General features: G+C 39.6%; 2 protein-coding genes across 5 annotated transcripts in view; one reads left to right on the top strand and one right to left on the bottom strand.

Moving 5' to 3' along the window:
• CYFIP1 (cytoplasmic FMR1 interacting protein 1) overlaps nucleotides 1-21,540 on the bottom strand; it is a 78,070-nt gene that overhangs the window by 19,507 nt on the left and 37,023 nt on the right. For all 4 annotated transcript variants that reach the window (XM_065677598.1, XM_065677596.1, XM_065677597.1 and 1 more), the window contains 3 exons: nucleotides 21,224-21,343; nucleotides 18,043-18,242; nucleotides 10,691-10,778 (listed from right to left, as the gene is read on the bottom strand). In XM_065677598.1, the coding sequence (XP_065533670.1) occupies nucleotides 10,691-10,778; nucleotides 18,043-18,242; nucleotides 21,224-21,343 (408 nt within the window). The remainder of the gene's footprint in view (nucleotides 1-10,690; nucleotides 10,779-18,042; nucleotides 18,243-21,223; nucleotides 21,344-21,540) is intronic.
• On the top strand, nucleotides 1,803-5,292 carry LOC136012680 (fibronectin type III domain-containing protein 9-like). The gene is made up of 2 exons (XM_065675748.1): nucleotides 1,803-2,190; nucleotides 4,137-5,292. Exon 2 carries the CDS (start codon nucleotides 4,270-4,272, stop codon nucleotides 4,939-4,941), a length of 672 nt encoding a protein of 223 aa, XP_065531820.1. The 5' UTR covers nucleotides 1,803-2,190; nucleotides 4,137-4,269; the 3' UTR covers nucleotides 4,942-5,292.

The following is a 21,540-nucleotide window of genomic DNA, read 5'->3' as shown; positions in this document are numbered from 1 at the left end:
CTGAGAGGTTTAGTTAATCCTTACATGTACCTGAACTTCTGTCTCTCTCTGTGTGACAAACCAGTAGAGGAAGACAGCCTAACATACAGAAGGTGGGTTTGGGGTTTTTTTTTCCTTATTTTGAGGGTGCTAGTGAACAAGAAGCTGACCACAAGCCAGCAGTATACCCCAAGGCAAAGGTGGCCAACAGCCAGTGGGGCTGCATGAGGCAGGGCACTGTCAATGGGAGATTATCCACCCCTCGACTCAGCATGGGTTAGATATACCTGGAGTGCTGGGCCCAGTGGTGGGCTCTCCAGTACAGGAGGGACATAGAGAGATGTATGGAAGAGTCCAGGTGTGGACCTCAAAAATAATTAAGGGATTGGAGCATCTTTCCTATGAGGAAAGGCTGAGGCAGCTGGGACCGTTCATCTGGCAGAAGAGAAGGCTCAGAGGGATCACATACACAAGTAACAAGAGGACTAAAGATGATGGAGCCAACTCTGCTCAGAGATGCCCAGTGACAGGACAAGGGGGGTAATGGGCACAAACATGAAATTCCACTAAAACAGCAGAAAAAAAACTTCACTACTGTGAGGGCGGTTGAACAGAAAGGCTGCGGAACCTCTGTCTTCAGAAATGTTTGAGACCTGACCAGACATGTCTGTGAGCAACCTGCTGCAGGTTCCCTCTGCCCTAGAGGGACCCCAAACCTCAGCCATCTGCTAGTCCGGGAAGCTCTGTTCTAAGGACCACAGGCTTGTGTTGATTTTGCAAAGGAGGGCTGTTTCCAAATATTCAACCATCTTTTTTGTGAACGCAAACTAAAATAGGTACTTGGCTAGTTATTAGACTCCTAGTGCATGACACAGTCCTGCTATTAGACTGGAGCTGGCTAAACTCCAAACATACCCTACCGGGTGGGCAGCCTAAAGTTCTATCCCTCTCATACAACGTGTGTGTTTCCATAGATCTCTGCATGCAGAAAAGGGGTCTGGGGCACTGATGGGGTACAGAACTGGTAAAACCTTAAAAAAAATACATGCAGATGAATATCCCAATACACCAAGCATTTATGTATAGGTATATTATTTATTATATATATATATATATAAATATATATACACTAATATATTAGTATATATATACACTAATATATTCGTATATATACATTAAGCAACTATACAATTATCCCCAAAGGGTGAGATTTCATCTTTTACTTTTGATGTTTCAGTCATTTAGGTCTCCACAATAAATATGTATGAACAGTCTGTTTCAGCTATAGGGCAAGGGGAATTTTGTTTCAGTAGGTTAAAGCATTTTACTGCCATGAGGTTAAGGAGAGGGAACTCCTCTTCACGCAGCAGAAATTCGTCATAGAAAAGCAAGCCCTGAAAACATTATTTCAGTATTTAGAAACTCACTAATACATAACAATAAGCCAGCCAATCTAAAACTACATCTTTTGTTAATGTAACCCTCATGGGGTAGTACCTAAAATGGACCACCTGTTAAGACTGGATTAGCAGAGCTTTATAAACTATGACAAGGGATTTAGAAAACACCATCACACGCCATCACCACTTCCCCCCCACCCCCCCACCTCGATGCACAAAAGCAGAAAAAGCTTAGGGAAGAAGCCACTGGCAAAGGGGTGGGGGTGGAGAGAGAGGGAAGGAAAGAGGGAATTCATTATTTTGTAAGCTATGCTTGCTCCCTCCCCTACTTAAATTTAAGAAGGAAAAAAAAAGGAGAGTTGCTAGTTGCTGATGTCATCAAAGTGCTAACATTAATCACTCACAGCATCACTGGTACACGCACGAGAGGGATATAACAGGGATGTTCAGGCAGTACACTGTCCAAGGGGAGGCAAGGAAGAGAGTGGGGAAAAGACATTTTTTCTCCTGTACATTCTTTGAAAAGCAAGGCAACAGCGTCTTTAGACAAGATGTTCTCTTGCATGAATTTAAGTGGAAGAGACAAAGAATCCATGCCACCAGCAGCGTCAGAGAAAAAAACTGAAAGCACCAAGCAATGAGAATTCAAGTCGAGGGAATCTGAGGGGAAGAATAAGCAAACTGGCAAGCAGAGATCAGGCAGGAAATAACTCATGTGAAAAGGGAGGCAGAAAACTTAGCATTTATGTCATTTTCACAGCAGCATCACCATATGAAAATTCTGTTCTGAAATTTCTGTCAGGAAGTGGCGGTAAGTACTGACTTTATAATCTATAAACCATCAAATGGGTTTTCCAAACATTTACATGTCAGTAATTATGTGTCTTTAATAACTGTTGTTTTGTAGTAATAGAAATGTATTATTGTTATTTAAATAAAATCCAGCCATCCTACTTAGAAAATGCCATGAGGATAAACTATTGTTTGTAGACTGTATTAGGAAGTGTTCTATAAAAAACAAATTACAATTTTAAGTAACTAGGATCTACTGGCTAAAGAGGAGACAACTGAGCAAGTAAAAGCTCTGATCTTACTAACGTGTCCCATTTTAATATCTGGAAAAACTGGGTAGATGCAAAAATGTGTCTAATAAGTTTATTTGATAGCAAACTCAGTTCCTTTATATTGTTGCTGTATCAAGAAGTGTGCCCTTATCACACAATTAGAACGGCAGCATCTACCCAGATCAGTCATATCTAAGGTTTCACATTCTATTGAAAATAAACACATCTTTTTCTTCCCACTTCCCAGCAAATATAATCCAAATGCCTCAAGCAACAATTTTCATACAGTCACAGAATTCTTACAATTAATATAAATATGAACATCCCACTAAAACAATATCTGTATTTGCCAGCCTCCTATCTAGAATAAAATAGAATAAAAGTATTAGAGAATATTTTCAGAATATGTTAGGAGCAAATCTGACAAGGTGTCTTCATCGGGAGAATTTGCAATAGTCAATTGTTATTTAACCAGGAGACTAAACATTTTAAGCCTAAACATAAAAAAATAATAATTTCATTTTTATGATGAAGTCATAAACAATGAAATACAGTGGGCATTTATCTTCATTAAAAAAGTAAGAAACTTTCATGGTGGAAAATACTCACATCAGTGTCACTAGAAACTGGCTATTAAACTAAGAGAATCAGACTAAATGGCTGAGGGAGGCTCTTCTTCAGAAGTTATCCACAACAACAGTAAAAGCAAAAAACCCTTGCCAAACAAATGAAAACACCCACTGCCTGTTATGATATATTCCTTAATAGATGTGTTTGGAAAATTGCAGTAGATGTTTTCTTTTTACTATTTACAGTGGTAACAAACTGAGAATGTCAAAATACTGGCAGTTTTTCCGATTTTAATTTTATCAAGAGGAGTACAGTTCAGGGCAGACAGACTATGGAATTACACACAATCACTTGAACAGGAAAGAGTCTCAGTCATTCTTTTAAAAACCCACTATTCATCCAAAAGGTATGCTATAGTGAAAACTGTTTTTCATCAACTAAGCTTAGCTTTCTTCAAAGAGGATGACTAGCATCAAGACTAAAAGTTGTAATACTGATGCTATCACATCACAGCCACTGCTGTGTCAGTGGATACAGATGTGCTAACTCACAGGCAAAAAACAGAATATTGTTGAATAAGAAACTAATGCAAACCATACTGGAGACAAAATAATATGTGGTGATGTTTCCACATGTTTTGTTTTCCAATTGATCGAGACTAGCAAAAATGAAGACTTGTGGATGGTAGAAGAATTTATCCCTCAATCCATTCCTGCCATCCCTCTCTTGCCACTTAACATTAGAAAATTCACTGCTCACAAAAGCAAGCTTTGAGATTCTGTATAACACCTAGTTAGGAAAATAAAATGCAAGATACTCAGTCTAGAGAGAAAAACAACTGCTGCATTTATTTTTGAGTCATCTGAAAAAAACAACCCAGCTGAAAAGTGGTTCCCCAATTGCAAATTCTGCCAAACGTACTGTGTCTCATAGAGACAAGATACAACCAGTCACCTGTGCAGGCAGCAGCTCTGGTTGAATTTTTATAAGCATATGTTTATCCTTTCACTTGGGAAAGAAATACACAGCTTTAAATACTCCAAACTTTATGAACTTCCAGCTGTCACTTTTACATAGCAGTGCCAAGAGCAGTTTCCTTATAAACTCCTTTCCTCAATTACAGAGCACTACAATTACAATCCACACGACATCCCCAGTGCTGCAGCTTCTACATTACCTCCCTGTAAAACGAACATCTTCCCTTCCCACAGCAAGATTGGCATTGGGAGAGAAGAAAACACCTGAGAAACATCCTGATGGGAATAACCGTCCAAAACATCACAGGAAACACGGCAATGGTAATTTGGCCAAAAATGGCCAGCTGTGCCGATAGCTTTTACAGCATCATGTACCACCCTAACTGGAACAGCATGCTATCCAGCTACTCAAGAAAAAACTTTCAGAAGGAAGAGAGGGTGCCCACCAGTCGTTCTTCCTTTGTTGTTGAAAACCTAACTCCGCTAACAACGTACATCGTGTGTGTGACCTGCCAGTCCGCAAACCCCTCCAGTGACCAGTGCAGAGTTTTTAACACACTGGAACGAGACCCAGCATCTGCTAGCAACACCAAGAAAGAGCTGGCACTGGGCATCTGGCTCACCAGCAGCATTCTGCTCCTCATCATTGCCGCAGTCCTCCTGTATGGCTGCCTGCACCTCGTGTGCCGCAGGAGACGTGAGCACTTGCAAGGGCCGAATGGGACCTCCAAGCAAGACCACGGGAAAGTGTGGACCAAAAGTGCAGCGCATGCCTTGGAGGAGCTTGGTAGGCAGAGCCAACTGATACAGGACACTGAGGAAAAGCATCCAGGTGACATCCAGCTAGCCACAATCATAGAGAATCCTTCAGTGTGCAAGGAGCCTGCCATGCCGACTTCCAGAAGCCAGGAACAAGTGCCAATGACTGGACACTGCTCTGCTATAAATTAGAAACCTTTTGTCAGGGAGGAGATTTTTAGTACATATGACATCCCAACTGCTTCAAACTCATCACGTGCATTGTCAGCATTCACAATGGGCAGCTCCAACTGCTCACTGCAGTACTCCTGGCTGTACCTCTGGTGTCACATCTATTTCCAACAGCCTATACACAGCCAGGTACTCAGAGGCAGAGGTTCAGATGCCCAAGAAGCGAGGACTTCAGCCACACTCCGTTATTTAAAAATGAAGCATGTAGCAAGTAATTGATTTACATTTCAAGGGTTAGGTTGTGGGGTTTTTTTTTTGGCTGCTTTCTTTAGTCTAAAACTGCAAATAAATACAAAAATTAATCAAAAGTGACCAAGAGACTTTTTTGGTTTTTACTAGCATAAATAAAACTAAGTAGAAGTTTTCAGATGGCAACCCAGACTGCTACACTACAGGTAACTGGAATGTACATCCGAGTGCAGTGGTTTTCCAGAGTGAATTCTACTCCCACAATCCTGACTGCTTCTCAAACTACACACTACAAACTACTACACTCAGACAATGCACTTTGCTGACCATGGTGTTCTCCATAGCTCCCATGTGAATGAGGTCAGTCTCAGGACATAAGCTAAACTCACCTGGATTTCTGTCTGAAAATTCCCTTTGGCCTAAAAACATGTGCAAGATAACAACTCTGTAAGGCCACTTCCAATGAAACTAAGGCAATATTCTGGGTTATTGTATTTTGCACTCTTCTGCACCCATCACGAGCTACGTTCTGCTTCACAGGCAAGTGAATCCCTGTAGAGGAAATGGAGTTCAGAGAACCAAAGTCCTGGCCCTTCCTTCCCCCTTTCCCTTTCAGTTTTAATGACAAAAATCATTCACCAGCTTCAAATTTCTGTCCAACCACGCAGTATGTTGTGTAATGAAGGTAGCAAGGAAGTAAAAACTTGCCAAAACACATTTTATTATTATAACAAGAAAATATGATGCTCATCTCGCTCTCCCTTGAGCTTCACAGCAAAGTACCAAGAAAGGCCCTCTGAACAGAAATCTGTTCACCCTCACAACATGAGAAGTCTTACCTGGCTTACACGTATAAGTCACCCTGTTTTAAATCTCTTTAAGTGCATTTGTGTTGCATAAAACCATAATAAATCTTCAGTATTGCTGTATAGTATGGTATGTCTACAAAACAAAGGTACACTGTGACTGCAGGCATTACAAGCTGCTATTGACACGAACATACGCATAAAGTCAGCTCTTGCTGACACAGCCTGGTTGTACGAGTGAAGGCTGCAGAACTGCTGGCTGGGCAGCTGCCATCCTGTCCCACTGTACCCTGGAAGCCTAGGGGTTGTATGGTTTTGGAAGGAGAGCACCCGCCAAATATTTCATACCAAGCAGTGGGTCTTTTCAGCTACTGTATTTTGACAGTATTTCCCACAACTTGTGAAAGACATCAACTCTCATATTGCTAGGAAGACACGAGCTGGCATAAGTTTGATGTATTTTCATACCTATCCTAGTAGGAAAGAAGCAGAGACACAGAAACCCATGCTGAATGGGGGCGAGTATTAGTTTTAGAAAACACTTCAAAAGGCATCTTCATTGTGTTAAGTTAGCAATAATGTGTTCTCCACAGCCTATACCCCGTTTCCTCCAGCTGACACGCTTTTCTTTGTCTTACACCTCCGTCTTAAATAAACTGCGCAGATGACAACAGTTTACTGCTGTTCCAAATGAAGGTGTTTTATGAAACAGACACTGAAGAACACTTCAGAGCATGAAGCCAACACTGCAGGTTTACTGCCAAAGAGGGGCGGCAGACAGAAAAAAATGCTTTAAAATGATCTTGTAATCAAATTAACGGTTAACACTTCTCTCATCAAAGAGAGAAAAGATGATTTTAGTGTTATAGGGATGGAGCCAAGAGACACATATTCTCATCTCTGTCAACATCTTGGGTCCTTGAAATCCTGTTTACTTCTCTGCATATCTCTTTGTTTATATGGGTTTTAAGGCAGTCTAATACATATGTTTACATGCATTTATATAACACTTGTATATACCATACTGAGAACAAGAAGCAGTTCAGTCTTAAAGCAGTTCTGAGGCAATTCACCTAACAAATTTTGTTATTTATACACAAAAACGTATATATGAAGAGACAAATGTATATATCAGATTGAGAAGGCAAGGAGCTACCCTGGAAGTGTCCCAGGAATGGGATTTACTTCATCTAAATAGAAGCCATTTCACCTGTGGAGTTTAATGTGCATTTCTTAAATAAACATTTATATCACCTCATATATATATATATGAGCCATATATATATATCTCCATATATATATGGATATATATGGTCCATATATATATATATGGACCATCTCGCACCCACTGCAAATGAGCAATGCATAAGGAGTGTCATCTGACTTCTGCACTGGTTTTGATGAATTTGTGTCATCACACACTCAAAGCTACATGATTCTTTGTCTTGCTCAGAAAGTTTTATTACAAATTCATTCAGGTTCATTCTGGCAACCCTTGTGTTTCAGTAGTTCAACTGTCCAGTTTTAACAGTAAGGGGCAAACATTCGAAGTGATTACTAAACTCATAACAAGATGCAATATAGTGCAAACTGATGTTCATTTGTGCACCAGCAGTAGATAAAGACCATTATATTCACACTGAGAAGTATTTTCCAAAGGGGTCTTTGTTCACTAAACAAATGAGTTAGCATCCACAAAATGCAGAAGATAAACAAACATGAAAATCCTTGGCAAATGTTGTATAAGCCAGAAAGGAAGCTCTTAAATTCTGGTCTACACAGCCTCTATAAAACCAGGTACTTTATTAACATGCAAAGTTAGTTTCAAATCCCCCGATGAGACTCTTTCTTAGATTATTATTTTATGCATCCAGCCCATGTTACCAAATTTCAATCTGCTAACATTCGTTTCGTTAATCCTACACACACTTCACCTAAGTAAAGGTATTTTAATGATTGTGCCCAATGAGCTTTTAAAATAGTCCAACCCACTTAAAAGGCTGATGAGCTTTTGCAGGTCAGCTTCTTCTTGACAGCTCTGCTCCCAAGCCAGCCAGGAGAAGCAAGTTGTATCTGTGGGTTTCTGTTTTGTTAATTGGATGAAGATACTACTCAGAAAACTTTAGATGCAACGGAGAATGTGGACATAGCTATATATGCCAAGCATATACCATATATAGACCAGTTGCTTTGAACCTTTTAGAAATATCTGTGAATATGTGAACACTTTGAAATAAAAACTAAAAATTTCTTTAATTTCTCTCGAGAAAGCACATTGTCTCTGCAAAGCTTCTGCATGAAAGGTATTTAGCCAATACACTCCTCCCCCCCCCCCCAAAAAAAAAAACAAACAAAAAACCACACAAAAAAACCCCAACAATACCAACCAACAAAGTCCAAAGAGGAAAATAAAAAGTTATATTCCTTGGATATACGATCAATACGAAGGACTAACCTGGATATCTTGAGTAGTTCAGGAAAACTCAAAAATACATTAAAATTAAAAATACATAGCTGCTCCATAGCGTACTATTATCCAGGCAGGAGGCAGTTCAACAATATAACTGTTAAAGGACCCAAACAAGGATGTGACAAGACTGGCTATATAGTACACAGAATAATATCATACAGTTATATCACTCACTAGAATGTGTAGCCTCTATCACATAAGAATTACTATTACTTGCTACATGCAACAGAAATATCCTCCTAAAATTCCATTCAGATATCCTCAATTCCAGAATACTTTAAATTCAAAAATAAAAAACATACTCTTGCAAAAATTTAGAACTACAGAGAGACAGGAATATTTGCTAGTATAGGCATATCTAGATAGGAAATTTGCTCCAGAAATGCATCTCGGAGCCCCCTCGATTGCTTCTGCTCATACAGAAAAACAATCAGATTTCTGAGTATACCTCAGAATAAAGATTACTAAACTCATTTTAATAATGTAACCTGACTGATAGCTGGGTTCCCCAGGTAATCCTCTTTCACTCACCCCACTGTATCATCACTTAGATAAATTAAGTTAGCTATCTCTGCTAAATTCAGTGGGGTTTTTGCTCTTTACAGTGCATCTGGTGAGTTCCTAAAATAGTAAGGAACACTGTAACTCCAATGTAAGAAAATCCCACTTCCCTATAATTTACTGTTCCCTGTTGGAGGATAATTGTAGAAAACACTATTCACACTACCAGACAATCAGCTGTTACGTTCCACATTAAGGATGTGAATCTTTTTCCACCTTCCACCATTTTAAAAGCATGAAAGTTTTACAAATGCATCAGATACATTAGGATTGAAATTTGTAACTTCTGAGCTATCTTTTCAGCTCTCAAAAACTAGCTTGCTGGGCAAGCCACTTCCCAGAGATTGTACAGTATAACTAGGATATGATGTGCAGAATGTAACAGTAACACAAGGACTAATTATGCTCATCTTTAAGGAGAAGCTAGATAATGAAAGTTAGATGAGAAAACAGCACAGGACACATATAAATTACAAAGATAATTGAGTACATTATTATAAAATGCTTTTTTTTTAGTCAATAGCCCTCTAATTTGATCCTTATGCTTTTATTCATCTTTCCCATACTTTTATTTTGCCACACTGATACTGAAGAAAACAATGGAAAATTGAGAGTGACATCTTGTTAAATATTCCCAAGTGATTTGCTGAAGATATCACTGCTGGTTTTTAGTGCTGTTGGAAGAAGATCAATATTTCTGACTGGATAGTAAAAATGCAGATATATGTGCTATGCCTTTAGCCGTCATTAAGACTCGGGTAATAATTCTGAAGCATAAAAAAATAAATCTGCAGTGATCAGGGAGAATAAATCTATCCCTCCAACATACAACACTGCACGCGTGAGCATATCATTGGTCCTGTGAATACGGGCTAACTTTCCTCCCTTGGGTAACTCTATGAAAGCCCATGACTGTTCTCTTGGGCCAAATACTCTCTCTCTCAATTTGTCACCAACATAAGCTCCTTTCCAACCTCAGCACTGGACGTTGCCTTGAGGCATAGAGTATGTGACTGCATGTCATGTACACTTCCACTGAAATCTTGCATAAACATTCCAGGCACTCTTAATCTACAAAGCTGGAAAGATGATACTAACAGAGGAGGTGAGATGGCCAGAAGGCCAAGTTCATCACAACAACTTTGAGGTCCTCGGGTTGAAGATGCCAAAGAAATGTTACTTTTTTCTTTTCTTTTTTTTTTTTTTAATTTTATTTAATAATTTCAGCAGTTTGATATCTGCTAGTTTAAGATGGTCAGAATCTATGATTCCTTCTAAGTCAGATAACATCTGAAGCCATTTTCCGTTTATTTTCCCTTTTCTCCTGCCATCACATTTTCTTCACTGTAACAAGGGAGCAGCTGCACTCAAGATGGGCTCTTGCTCTCACTTCACCAGATGACTAATTAATCTTTTCTTTGAGTCTGCTTTGCCACTATAAGCAACCGTGCAATGCAAGGTGGTTGAAAGACTTATTTTTAGCTATGTCAGATAAGACTAACCATCAGACTAATCACTTGCACTTTGGCTGAAACATATGGTGAGCTCCACAGCAAAGTCTGAAAAAAGCTTGTATGTTGAAATTAAAATACTCACAAATTTATTTGAGTCCATTTTTAATAACTTGCCATAAGATATCTTTAAACATTAGCAAACTGTAAATATAAAGGGAATTAAATCCAACCTTTGATCCATAGAGATACTGCGGCTGTGCATTAGGCTGCTTATCTCTCTGAAACTCCTGAGAAAATGGTAGTACGGTTCGAACAAATCTGTAAAAACAAAGTAAAGAATTCATTAATTATACTTGGGTTAGTAGGTGTGTGCCTAACACACCTTACCCTGTATAATGTTGCTTTTATTTACATATAAAATCAAAGCCCGATCACTAGCCTTTCAGCCCAAGCTGAAACTGGGGAAACACATGTTCTACATTGCCCAAAACCCTAAACACAAATCATAATGCAGTTCTCCATCACTTACTGGGACCCTGTTCTTCCAGCAGTGTGCAGGGTCCCAAAATATTTCTCACTTCTGCTCTAGCCCAGCCCAGCAAAAAGAGAAGCAACTGAAAAGGTAGCAATAGCCTCTCTTAGAGAGTAAGGAAGTTCCTTCCAAACTTTTGCTTCCAAAATTAAGCCATTGGGAATAAAGTACACCCTCAAAGAAGAACATGGAGTTTCTATTTAATGTTTTGGAGCTTTCCTCTCCTCCTCACCCCCTTCCCCAAGAAACTACAGCAAGAGAAATACTTTAGGTTGATAACTTTTTAAAAATTCGGGGAGAAGGGTACAATCCTTGCAGCAAAATTAACACTTCAGAAGTCTGATCATACTTTAGTGTGAGCATGTACAAATACAAATCATGGTTAACTTTACCCTTCTATCTTAAGAGGATGACAAGAGAACTACAAAGATATGAAGTACTGCAAAAGAGAGGATCAAATAGCCTGCTCCAAGCTGAGGGCCGTAGGGTCTGAAGTACGGTGCTTGGGCAGAACTCTCTGGGCGTGAGTCCCCTCAAGAGCAAGCCATGCAGGCTGACTCCCCTGATGTTGCCTGTCAACTGTGTAATGCACATGTTCCAGCACTACAGTTTCAGTGGAGAAAGAAGTTAACATCTGCTACAATTCCAATTCTGCTTAAATTTACTAAACAGGAAAACTATTGGTGCATGCGTTTATGGGTTGGATGGCTATTTGTGTTTTAACTAGATAAAAAAGTAAGTGGTGAAAGCTGTATATACACAGGGAAGAGGAAAACCAGCTATTTAAGAAGCGTACACCAAATGTCCGTATCAGGTCAGGCTCTTCTGAGTGATACCAGAGTAAAATAAATGCATCTGGGAAAAGGTTTCAGAGAAGGAAGCTTGCAGTACATTATAATATCATAAGATACAATTATACCTTGACCTATTTTTGTTTAAAATCTATTTGAATTTAATCAGCAAATTAAATTATTAATAATTTTTCTAAGAAGAACACAGAAATTCCATTTTTACTACATCCATTTTCTAGCTGAAAACAAAACTAGCCATGGTAATAAAAACTGTTTCACCCAAGCATGTAGAAATTGCACCACATTGTTTACAATTATTTCAACAGTGTTTTATTTCTGAATAATCTGAATGATTCTTGTGAGAATCTATAATCTTAGGACAAGGTTTTCCGTATTTTTTTGACCTGCTGAAATACAGGTATACCCACAGCTCCAGCTATTTGCTCATATATATTTTAGCCCTGACTTTCCAACAGTACTTGTAATTGCTGAAGTCTAGAAAGCGCTTGCTTTTAGAGCTTTAAGGAAAAAAAAAAGATAATTTATGCATATTATTTTTAATACTATATATATATATTTCAAATCCCCTGACACATTTCCACAGTTTCCAAGCTTTCCCCCTTCTCTCTCACTTACACAGCAAGTGAACATTTCCTCTTGAGATTACTTAAATCTGCTCTCTGCACAGACACTTCATTAATGAGTTTGAGAGATGCTGTAAACATTTGATGGAATTCAGACTAATCTGCAACATATGACAGTCCCAAAGATTACTCTATTTCCCCTTCTTTCTTTCCAAATCTTTTTTTTTTTTTTTTTTTAACTGACATCAATTTTCAAACCCTAAGATAACCTCTAGAATGAGAGAGATCAAAAGAGATACCGTGTCATTTGAGATAAAGCTGGGTATCAGCGCGCAGACGCACTGGGCAGGAGCTGATTTGTTATCACTAAATTAAAACCCTTAAAGGAAAAGAATGTTTCAGAATACAAGTGTGGGTGTATCCCATGACTTTGGAAGCTGTAAGTATAATTCATAGTCTTTCCAAAACGATACTAGGAATATACTTGAATTACAATGTCATTAGCGGCCGGGAGCAAACAAGTCAGACTACATTTGAATTGAGAAGAAATCACAGCCTCAGAAATCAAATACTGGAGAAATACTTCTGAGACCCAGTCCCCAGGTTCCACTAGCTCCACACAAGCACAAGTAACTCCTGTGTGTTCTCCAGTGCTCCTCTACATTATAGGGGTTCCTCCATCTCTAATGTTTCAGAGTAGACGCAAAACAGTCTTAAAGCTGTCTTAAAGACCTGAAGTAAGCATTTGGTTTGTACTTTCTTGGGTGAAAGATGCTGAGAGAAGAAAGAGGTTAAGAAAAGGAAGTAGGAGTAAATACTGTCACTTGTTATCTTATGAAGGGGCTATGGCTAAGACTGAGGATACAACAGGCTAATGAGAGTGCATTGTTCTAGGAGGTATGTCTAATCCAAATATATAATTTAGATAAATATTAGAGAATTCTTCCCTCAAAGCTAAGGGCTATATAGAAATCTTTACGGTTCAGCATCATCTGCTGTTCTTCAAAGTTTTTCAGTGTGTGTGATTTCTTTTTGACATCGTGTTGGCTGGCTTCCTCCTGCTCCTCCTCCAAGAAACAGAAACATCTCTTTGAAGGACTGAAGCTCTTTGAATATAAGTGATAAAGCTAGGCAGACTTTCACTTTCCCTCGGATGGAAACCTGCTGGATGCAGGCTTTGGCATACTCCAAGATAATCGGTGCTTTTCATTTTTAATCAGTGTTGATGATCTCACAGCAATTTATCCACTTTAATCAACGCAGGTTGTAAGCAGTTAAAGTAGATTAAATAGATGAAAAGCTTGCTGGCTTACCAGAGCTTTGCAGCTGTGATTGCTAAAGGACAACATGTGCCACAAAGTATTTTAGGGATCGAATAATTTTATATTAGTGTTTCTGATACCTACCAAGGAGTTCATGGTGAGCACTTTACAAACGAACCTAAATGATTCTATGATTCTAATTACCACAATCTGCTTAAGAAAATAAGGAGAAATCTGAATGAGACCACTTCAGTCAATGAGCCTACCGACTGCTACTGCAGCCACCAGATCAGAAAGACAATCTCATTCATAAACTTGCTGAGCTTCGTCTCAGATGTAAAAAGGTATCACAATCCTCCCTCCTGGCTCATACAGAAGTATGAGAAGTTTGTCCCCTTCTGCACTCCCTTGTCTAGTTAGTATGCACAATTTTAACTTCCAGCCATCTCAAATTAGTTTGTCACGTCTACCAGATCTAAAGGTAGCCTTACACCTCCTCTTAGTGAATGCTAGATCTAACTCACACTTCTTGAACAAGAGAGAGAACAGGAAGCTACGAAATGAAGTGTGAGGAAACAAGCAGAAAACAGCATAAAAGAGTAACAGATACCTACCACTCTATTGCTATCACCTTTCCTTTTGGCAGGAAGATCTTTTTGTTTGGTGGTGGTTTTGGGGGGTATTTTTTTAGGTGGGGGAAGGTGGTTGACTACAGTTACCGCTACTTTGCATGAGCCTATATCCCTAGACCATTTGGCAATTTGTAGCAGAAAGTAGGTAGCTTTCACTGCCAGGGCTGCTTTTCAGGTTTGCTCCAGGAGTGTCTGAAAGGGCTGAAAATATTTCCGAACTGTGACTCTCAGAGTATATGCAAGACAAGAAGACACAGCTGTTCTCTTGTGAAAACTAGTCTCAAAAGCACTGTGAGAGAGAGATAGAGAGCTTGCAAAGAAAGGGAGAGACGCAAGCAGGCAGGAAGACTGAAAAATAAAAAGCTGGTCGTTTTGTTCATTCCGTGACAAATCTGTATCCTCAGAAGACATATGTCATCCTGCATTCGGGAGAGTGCTATACATGTGCATTTTTAGCAAAGAATACAGATTTGGATAATGTGTTGAGAGGAGATGCCAACGACACCAAGCTGTGTGGTGCGGCTGACATGCTGGAGGGAAGTGATGACATCCAGAGGGACCTTGACAGGCCTTTTAGAGGTGGGTGAGTTCAAGCCTCATGAAGTTCAACAAGGCCAACTGCAAGGCCCTGCACCTGGGCTGGGGCAATGCCAAGCACAAATACAGGCTGGGCAGAGAACTGTACTGAAAGCAGCCCTGAGGAGAAGGACTTGGGGGTGCTGGTTGATGAAAACCTCAACATGACCCAGCAGTGTGTGCTTGCAGTGCAGAAAGCCAACCGTATCCTGGGCTGCATCAAAAGGAGCATGGCCAGAGGAGAGCCATGAAGGTGACCAGAGGGCTGGATCACCTCATTTTCTTTACTAATTCTAAACTGGTCTTCTCCTTCCATAATAGCATGCATTGTGTTGAGGACTATCAGAGGAGCAAGTGCGAGACAACCTAGACATTTATTTGGATTCAGGATTTTCTATGCTTTCTTGACACAAATGATAAAAGCTTTCCGGAAACAGTAGTCAGACTTAACTCCACCTCATAGAATCATAGAACTGTTTGGGTTGGAAGGGACCTTAAGCTCATCCAGTTCCAACCCCCTGCCATGGGCAGGGACACCTTCCACTACAGCAGGTTGCTCAAAGCCCCATCCAACCTGGCCTTGAACACTGCCAGGGATGGGGCAGCCACGGCTTCTCTGGGCAACCTGTGCCAGCGCCTCACCACCCTCACAATGCAGAACTTCTTCCTAATATCTAATCTAAATCTACCCTCTCTCAGTTTAAAGCCATTCCCCCTTGTCCTGTCACTACTTGCTCTTTAAAAAAGCAAGCAGTCATGAATCTCAAAACTTCACACAGCTTTAAAAAAGAGGGCTGGACAAAACAATGGGGAGAAATTTCTGTAAGGGGCCAGAAATGCACTAACCATCCTACTATTTTTGTTCTGTTGAATGTTCAGGAAACACCTGATCACTGCTAGAGGCCAGCGTCTCTTCTGGGAAGAAAAAAAATCACCACAACTCTCTCGTTTTCATGCTTAGCCTTTGCATGGCTGCTGCCAGGGTCAGGACACTGGACTCTAGTCCAGTGCTTTGACCCCACCTGCAGTTCTTATGCTCATGCCATTATCCAAAATTTGTTCTCTCTCTTTTGTGATTGACAAGAGGTGTATGAAAAGCACCCTTGGATTTCACTGCTAATGCCCATCTGCAGACATCCCCTCACTCATCTCCCCATTCCATCTCCACAAACTGTTGCACCCAAGTCTGGACCCAGCTGTGCAGCTGCACAGCACTGATGAGAGTTAATTACCAAAAACGGACAACTGCAATTACTAAATTGCTAAATCTTTTAATACCAGCATCTCTTTTTAATCTCAATACATTATCAGATATAAAAAAATATCGCTAAGTCCCAAATAACCAAACAGGCAGTGTGTTCCAACACTTCTGCATAAATAACCTTAGCCTTTGAACCAAACCTGCAGGGTTCCTAAACACTTGAACTCTTCTACAAAGATTTGAAATTATCATGTTCAAGCTTGGGAAAAGAGAGGCAAAAGGGACTGGATACAAGTTAATCTGATCAAACCACTAACTTTAAAGGAAGCATCCTTACACCTAGGCTGTGGTCAAATTAATAAAGGACAAGACAGAGGTATTCCATGCATCCTGGGAGCAATACCTCCAGCCCTTCACCACCAAGTAACCTCTCTGCTTTTCATTGTGCTTATTTCTCTTTCTTCCAGCCTTCCATTGTTACTTTTCTTCCTTTGGTTACATGTAGCTTTCATGCAAGATATTACCTATCAAGAGTCAGGAGTTAAACTAGCAGCTCTCACAGAGCTCCTCACTATGTACATACAAACATCTAGACATAATGAATGTGCTTAAGAACTATAAAAGGGCTAGAAACTCCCTGTTCCCTTTCCCTTCTCAATGGGCACCATACAGCATGTACAATACACATTAATTCCACACTGCTGTTTTTGACTGAAACCAAAGCAATTCTGTGATGAAACTGGACACGTGGCATGCATACTGCCTTAGATCAGTCTCCCTTTACTGTCTCTTTAATTAATTACCCTGAATTAATTACCAAATAAACTTGAGGATCAGCCTAACTCCATTTGCGTGTATAATTTTTTAGCAGTCAAGCAACAGTCCTACAGGATCCCACTGGTGTCCTTTGGAGTTCTATGCTTCCTTACCAAGCACAGTGGTCTGCAGTATGTCAGTCCTTATAGCCAGTATGAGCACAGACCGAACTGTTATAGGAGATATTGAATGTCCTTCATTAAGGTTGACAGGTAAAGGATTAGCATTTCATCAATATTTTTTTCTAATATTATGTTTATATGACTCTAGGTACATCACACTGAATATCCCAATGTTGATCTCCAGATATATCAAGTGCACAGTAGCTTCCTCGGAAATACATTCAAATTTCCTGTGCAAACAGATTCATGTAACAGAAGTTTCTTGGATAAAACTTAACCACAAAAAAGACTCCCCCCCCCCTTTTTTTTTTCCTATGCAGACAGAATCTTGGATCTAAAATACAACATAACCATCATGGAACATGTCAGACAGGGGAAGCTCTCCAAGGAGACAGTGAAAGATGAGAACAGGCTTCCTCCTCTTCCTACAGCTCAATATTCAGTATCACTTTACTGTCACTTCACAGTGCTTTAACCAAAACTTGACTAAAGGCTAAAAGCAACACAAATCCTAAAAACAGCACAGAAGCAGGAAGCCCAGAAATGCAAAGTCTCAAGCACTGCGCTTTCCACTCATTCAAACTTCAGATCCCACCTGCCTCTTTCTACTTCTATTACTCACTCTCCTTAAAGGCTTCAACTGTAGTTGCAGTGAGCACTGAACTCTTCCCTTCTCCAGCAGACAATCCTTTCCTTCACATTAATTCAGAATCAAGAATATAAATTTATTTCCATTTTCTCACAGTTGTGGATCCTGTTTACCAAATATATTCCTAGTACGCACTTTGCAGTATTTTTGGACACACTTGATTTTTCAACAAAGCTAGCTCATTAAAATACCACAATTTGGATGCTGTGGTTACGTTTGACTTCTTTTGTGGACAAATAACAGGCTTTCATGCATTTGACAGTACTCAGTAAAATGACTCATGCAGCTTTATTTCAAGTATAGCATTAGAGGCAGAAAATACACTAAATGAAAGAAGATGGACTTGTTAGCATCTGCTAGGAAAGAAGTTGCAGGAGGGTGATAGAGGAACTGCTGCAGACAAAATGCCATGCTAACCTGTTAGTGGATCCGTTGTAGCAGTAGTTTGGAAGGAAATCATAATTGAGTTCCCAAAAGACATGAAGAGTGATTCTTCCATAAGGGGCTGACACATTGTGATTGGCTTCTCTGAACATGGCATCAAAGCTGTCCAAGGTCATATATCTGCTCAGAAGCTTGTGAGTCATTTTGTTTATCTCTATCAAACCATCCAGCTCCTACAAGAAAACAAGAGGAAATATAGTCAGCAGCGCATTTAATAAAGTGTAGAAACTCGATAAAGTGCATAAATAACCTTGACTAAATAGAAGAGTAGAAATAAGTCAAAATAAAAACTGACACTCCCCTCAGTCTCTCACTTTGATAAAAGCTGGAAAGAAGCAGTGCTCTTGGGATAATTTCATAACTATCTCCCACCAAACCCCTCTGAGACCTTAAGCGTATTCACTAGAATTGCTCCACACTGCAGATGGATGTCAAATGCAGATCTGTGCCAACTCCGATTCCTCTGAGCAGAAGATAGAACTCCAACATTCAAAATAGGGTCAGACATAGGCCAAGAAGTATCTTCTGCATTTCCTACTTTACAAAACATCACAGCATCATTTCTGCAACTGGTTAACTAATTTTTATAGTACTGGTAGAAATAACACCACATTGACCGTAACTCAATCTCATGGCTTACTCTAGTGAAGAATGTACTAAGATGCAATGAAAGACCAGGCCAGATATTTGCAAATGTTGTGAAGGTATCCACAAAATCACTAGCTTCAGACTACACAACTATGTATAAGCACTGCTTTTCATAATGTTTCTCTTCTTGACAAGAAACTCCTAGTACGGTTTCTGGCACTTAAAATTTTAAATAAAAATAAAAGTAATAAAATAAAATAAGTCCATCTCTGACACCAGACACTGAAAACACCAAACACACAAAAAAATCCAAAAAAACCCCAAGCACTGCCTTCAAAGATTGCTGTTCAATGACTTAGTGAAGGAATGCCCAGTGGCTCTGTTTAGCTGTGCATCAAACTACTGGCCATCTTCCTGTACAGCGCCTACAGATTTAACTGCTCCATGTTTCAAAGGATTTTCAAATCTGTAAACAACAGTTACTTTAAGGAGAAAGAAAAAGAACCATTATGATTGTTTTTATAGTATTCAATCTGAGGGACAAAAATAGTTCAGTCTTTTAACTACTTTTATTTAATTTATTTAGCTTGAAAATAGCAGAAATTACTGATCAGTTAAGCTCTTAGCATCAGTTTCTCACTCAGGAAACTAAACAGATTTCAGCAAAATTATTTTGCATTAGAAAAAATGGAGGGGAAAATGTAACAGAAGCACAATGGAGGGACAAGCCCTTAGCCCTGCCACTTTCTAATATAAGAAAGAGTGAGAACCTGTGACCCAAGGAACACATCACCAACAATTTCGTTCACCCAGCTACTAAGAAAAGCCTGCACACAACAAAGACAGACTGCTTTTCGATAATCCAAGGGTTGTAACACCAGGCACTGGAAAGTTAAGAGTCTCAGTGTTTGTCATGCAGTTAGCAACCTTGATTTAATTTCAATCTTCACTGAAGATAAATCAAAAACCTCACTCTTAAAAAACATATTACAGAAAGACAAATGCTAAATTTTCCTGCATAACTTCATTTTTCATTCCAGCAGATCAGAACGTGTCTGATATTTTTCTTGTTGACTGCATATTTACTTGTCTGGAAATAATTTTTTTTTTTTTAACATTTTAATTAGGAAACTAAACCAAAAAGACACCTCAATATCGCACAGATGCTCTTCTTCCACAGGCACAAGTCAGATCTTGTTCTCCAGCAAAAACCTTACTTCTGTCATGCTACAAAACCAAGCAGTCTGCTTGGTACATAAACTCATTTTGATTCTACCAAGCACAAGGCTGTTTTGTTTTGGCCTCCAATTTATCTATAAGCATGGACAGAAGTGGGTATTTACAAAGATTTAAATCACAAGAATGCTCATTTTCCTTGTTTCCTTATGGCTCCTAGTATATAATAGTGTAATAATACCCCTGTACTCAGCGCTGGTGAGGCTGCAGCTCAAATCCTGTGCTCAGTTCTGGGCCCCCCACTACATGAGAGACATTGAGGTGCTGGAGCTGGTTCAGAGAAGGGCAACAAAGCTGGTGAAGGGCCTAGAGCATAAGTCTTCTGAGGAGCTGCTGAGGGAACTGGGATTGTTTAGTCTGGAGAAGGCTCAGGGGGACCTTATCACTCTGTACAACTACCTGAAAGGAGGATGGAGAGCGGAGGTGGCTGATCTCTTCTCCCAAGTAACAAGCAATACTACAAGAAGCAATGGCCTCAAGCTGTGCCAGAGGAGATTTAGACTGGATACTAAGAAAAAACTTCTCCACTGAAATGGTGGTCAGGCATTGGAACAGACTGTCAAGGGCAGTGACGGAACCACCGTCCCTGGAAGGTACCGTGTAGACGAGTACCTTAGTGACATGGTTTAGTGGTGGACTTGGCAGTGCTGGGGTAAAGGTTGGACTTGATGATCTTAAGGGTCCTTTCCAACCTGGTTGATTCTGTGATTCTATACCTTCTTTACAGGTGATCTTACACCTCACTCCCAAGGCCCTTGGTTGCAGCAGGCTCTGGTTTTGTTTAGTTTATTTTTCTGGGCAAGGAAAGAACAAGATTCTCATTCTCAACAGAACTAGGACTTGCACAACCCCATGTATGGCAGCATACTCTAGAGTATTGCATCAAGTCAGGACAAACCGCTTTTTGAATGGAGATGCAGATTAAGGCATGGGGAAAGAAAAAGTCATAGCACATCAGAAATAATGAAGTCCATGATATACTACAATGGCAACAGAGAATTTTCCAGTATAATTTATGATGTAGCTGGAGGTGACTAAAAGAATGAGCTCTGCAAGACTAAGCTGTTTCCCTAGTAAGAGGTTTCATCTTAGTAGTAAAGAGTACTTAGTACTTAGTCTTAGACCTTGTAAACCAGAGATAGTCAGAGAAAACTTTTTTGCTTCTGACATTAAAAAACAAATACAAATTTATAATAGGGAATAAAAAAGGCTAGATGCCTATCATTTTCCAAGCGGTAAATAAAAATTTAAAATTAAACCAAAACAAAACTAGCATCTAGATCCCAAATGCAGAGTCAGTGCTCTGGCAAAACTGCAACACAACACTCACCACAATGGAAGTCAAATCCTCACTTTCAAATCGTCCAATTGCTAATTCCATTGACCTGTACATGGCTGCTGAAATTCGCTGTGTGATCAGCCGGTTCAGGTCTATTGACCTACCAAGAAGCTAAAGAAAAATATGCTATAAAGTTTTGGACTGACAGTTAAATTATGAGACAAGCTGTACAAAGACTATGAGACTCCACAGATTAACAGACTCTCACATGGTGAACTTGCATTCCAAACACACAGAAAGAAAGCAGATGGACAAATGTTATAAATTCATGAACAAATGAGGTACTAAAATTTACATCCCAATTCTCA

Source organism: Lathamus discolor, chromosome 4 (genome assembly GCF_037157495.1).
Source record: "Lathamus discolor isolate bLatDis1 chromosome 4, bLatDis1.hap1, whole genome shotgun sequence".
NCBI classification, from domain to species: domain Eukaryota; kingdom Metazoa; phylum Chordata; class Aves; order Psittaciformes; family Psittacidae; genus Lathamus; species Lathamus discolor.
The sequence above is the reverse complement of the archived record's forward strand: the minus strand, read 5'-3'. Positions and strand labels throughout refer to the sequence as shown.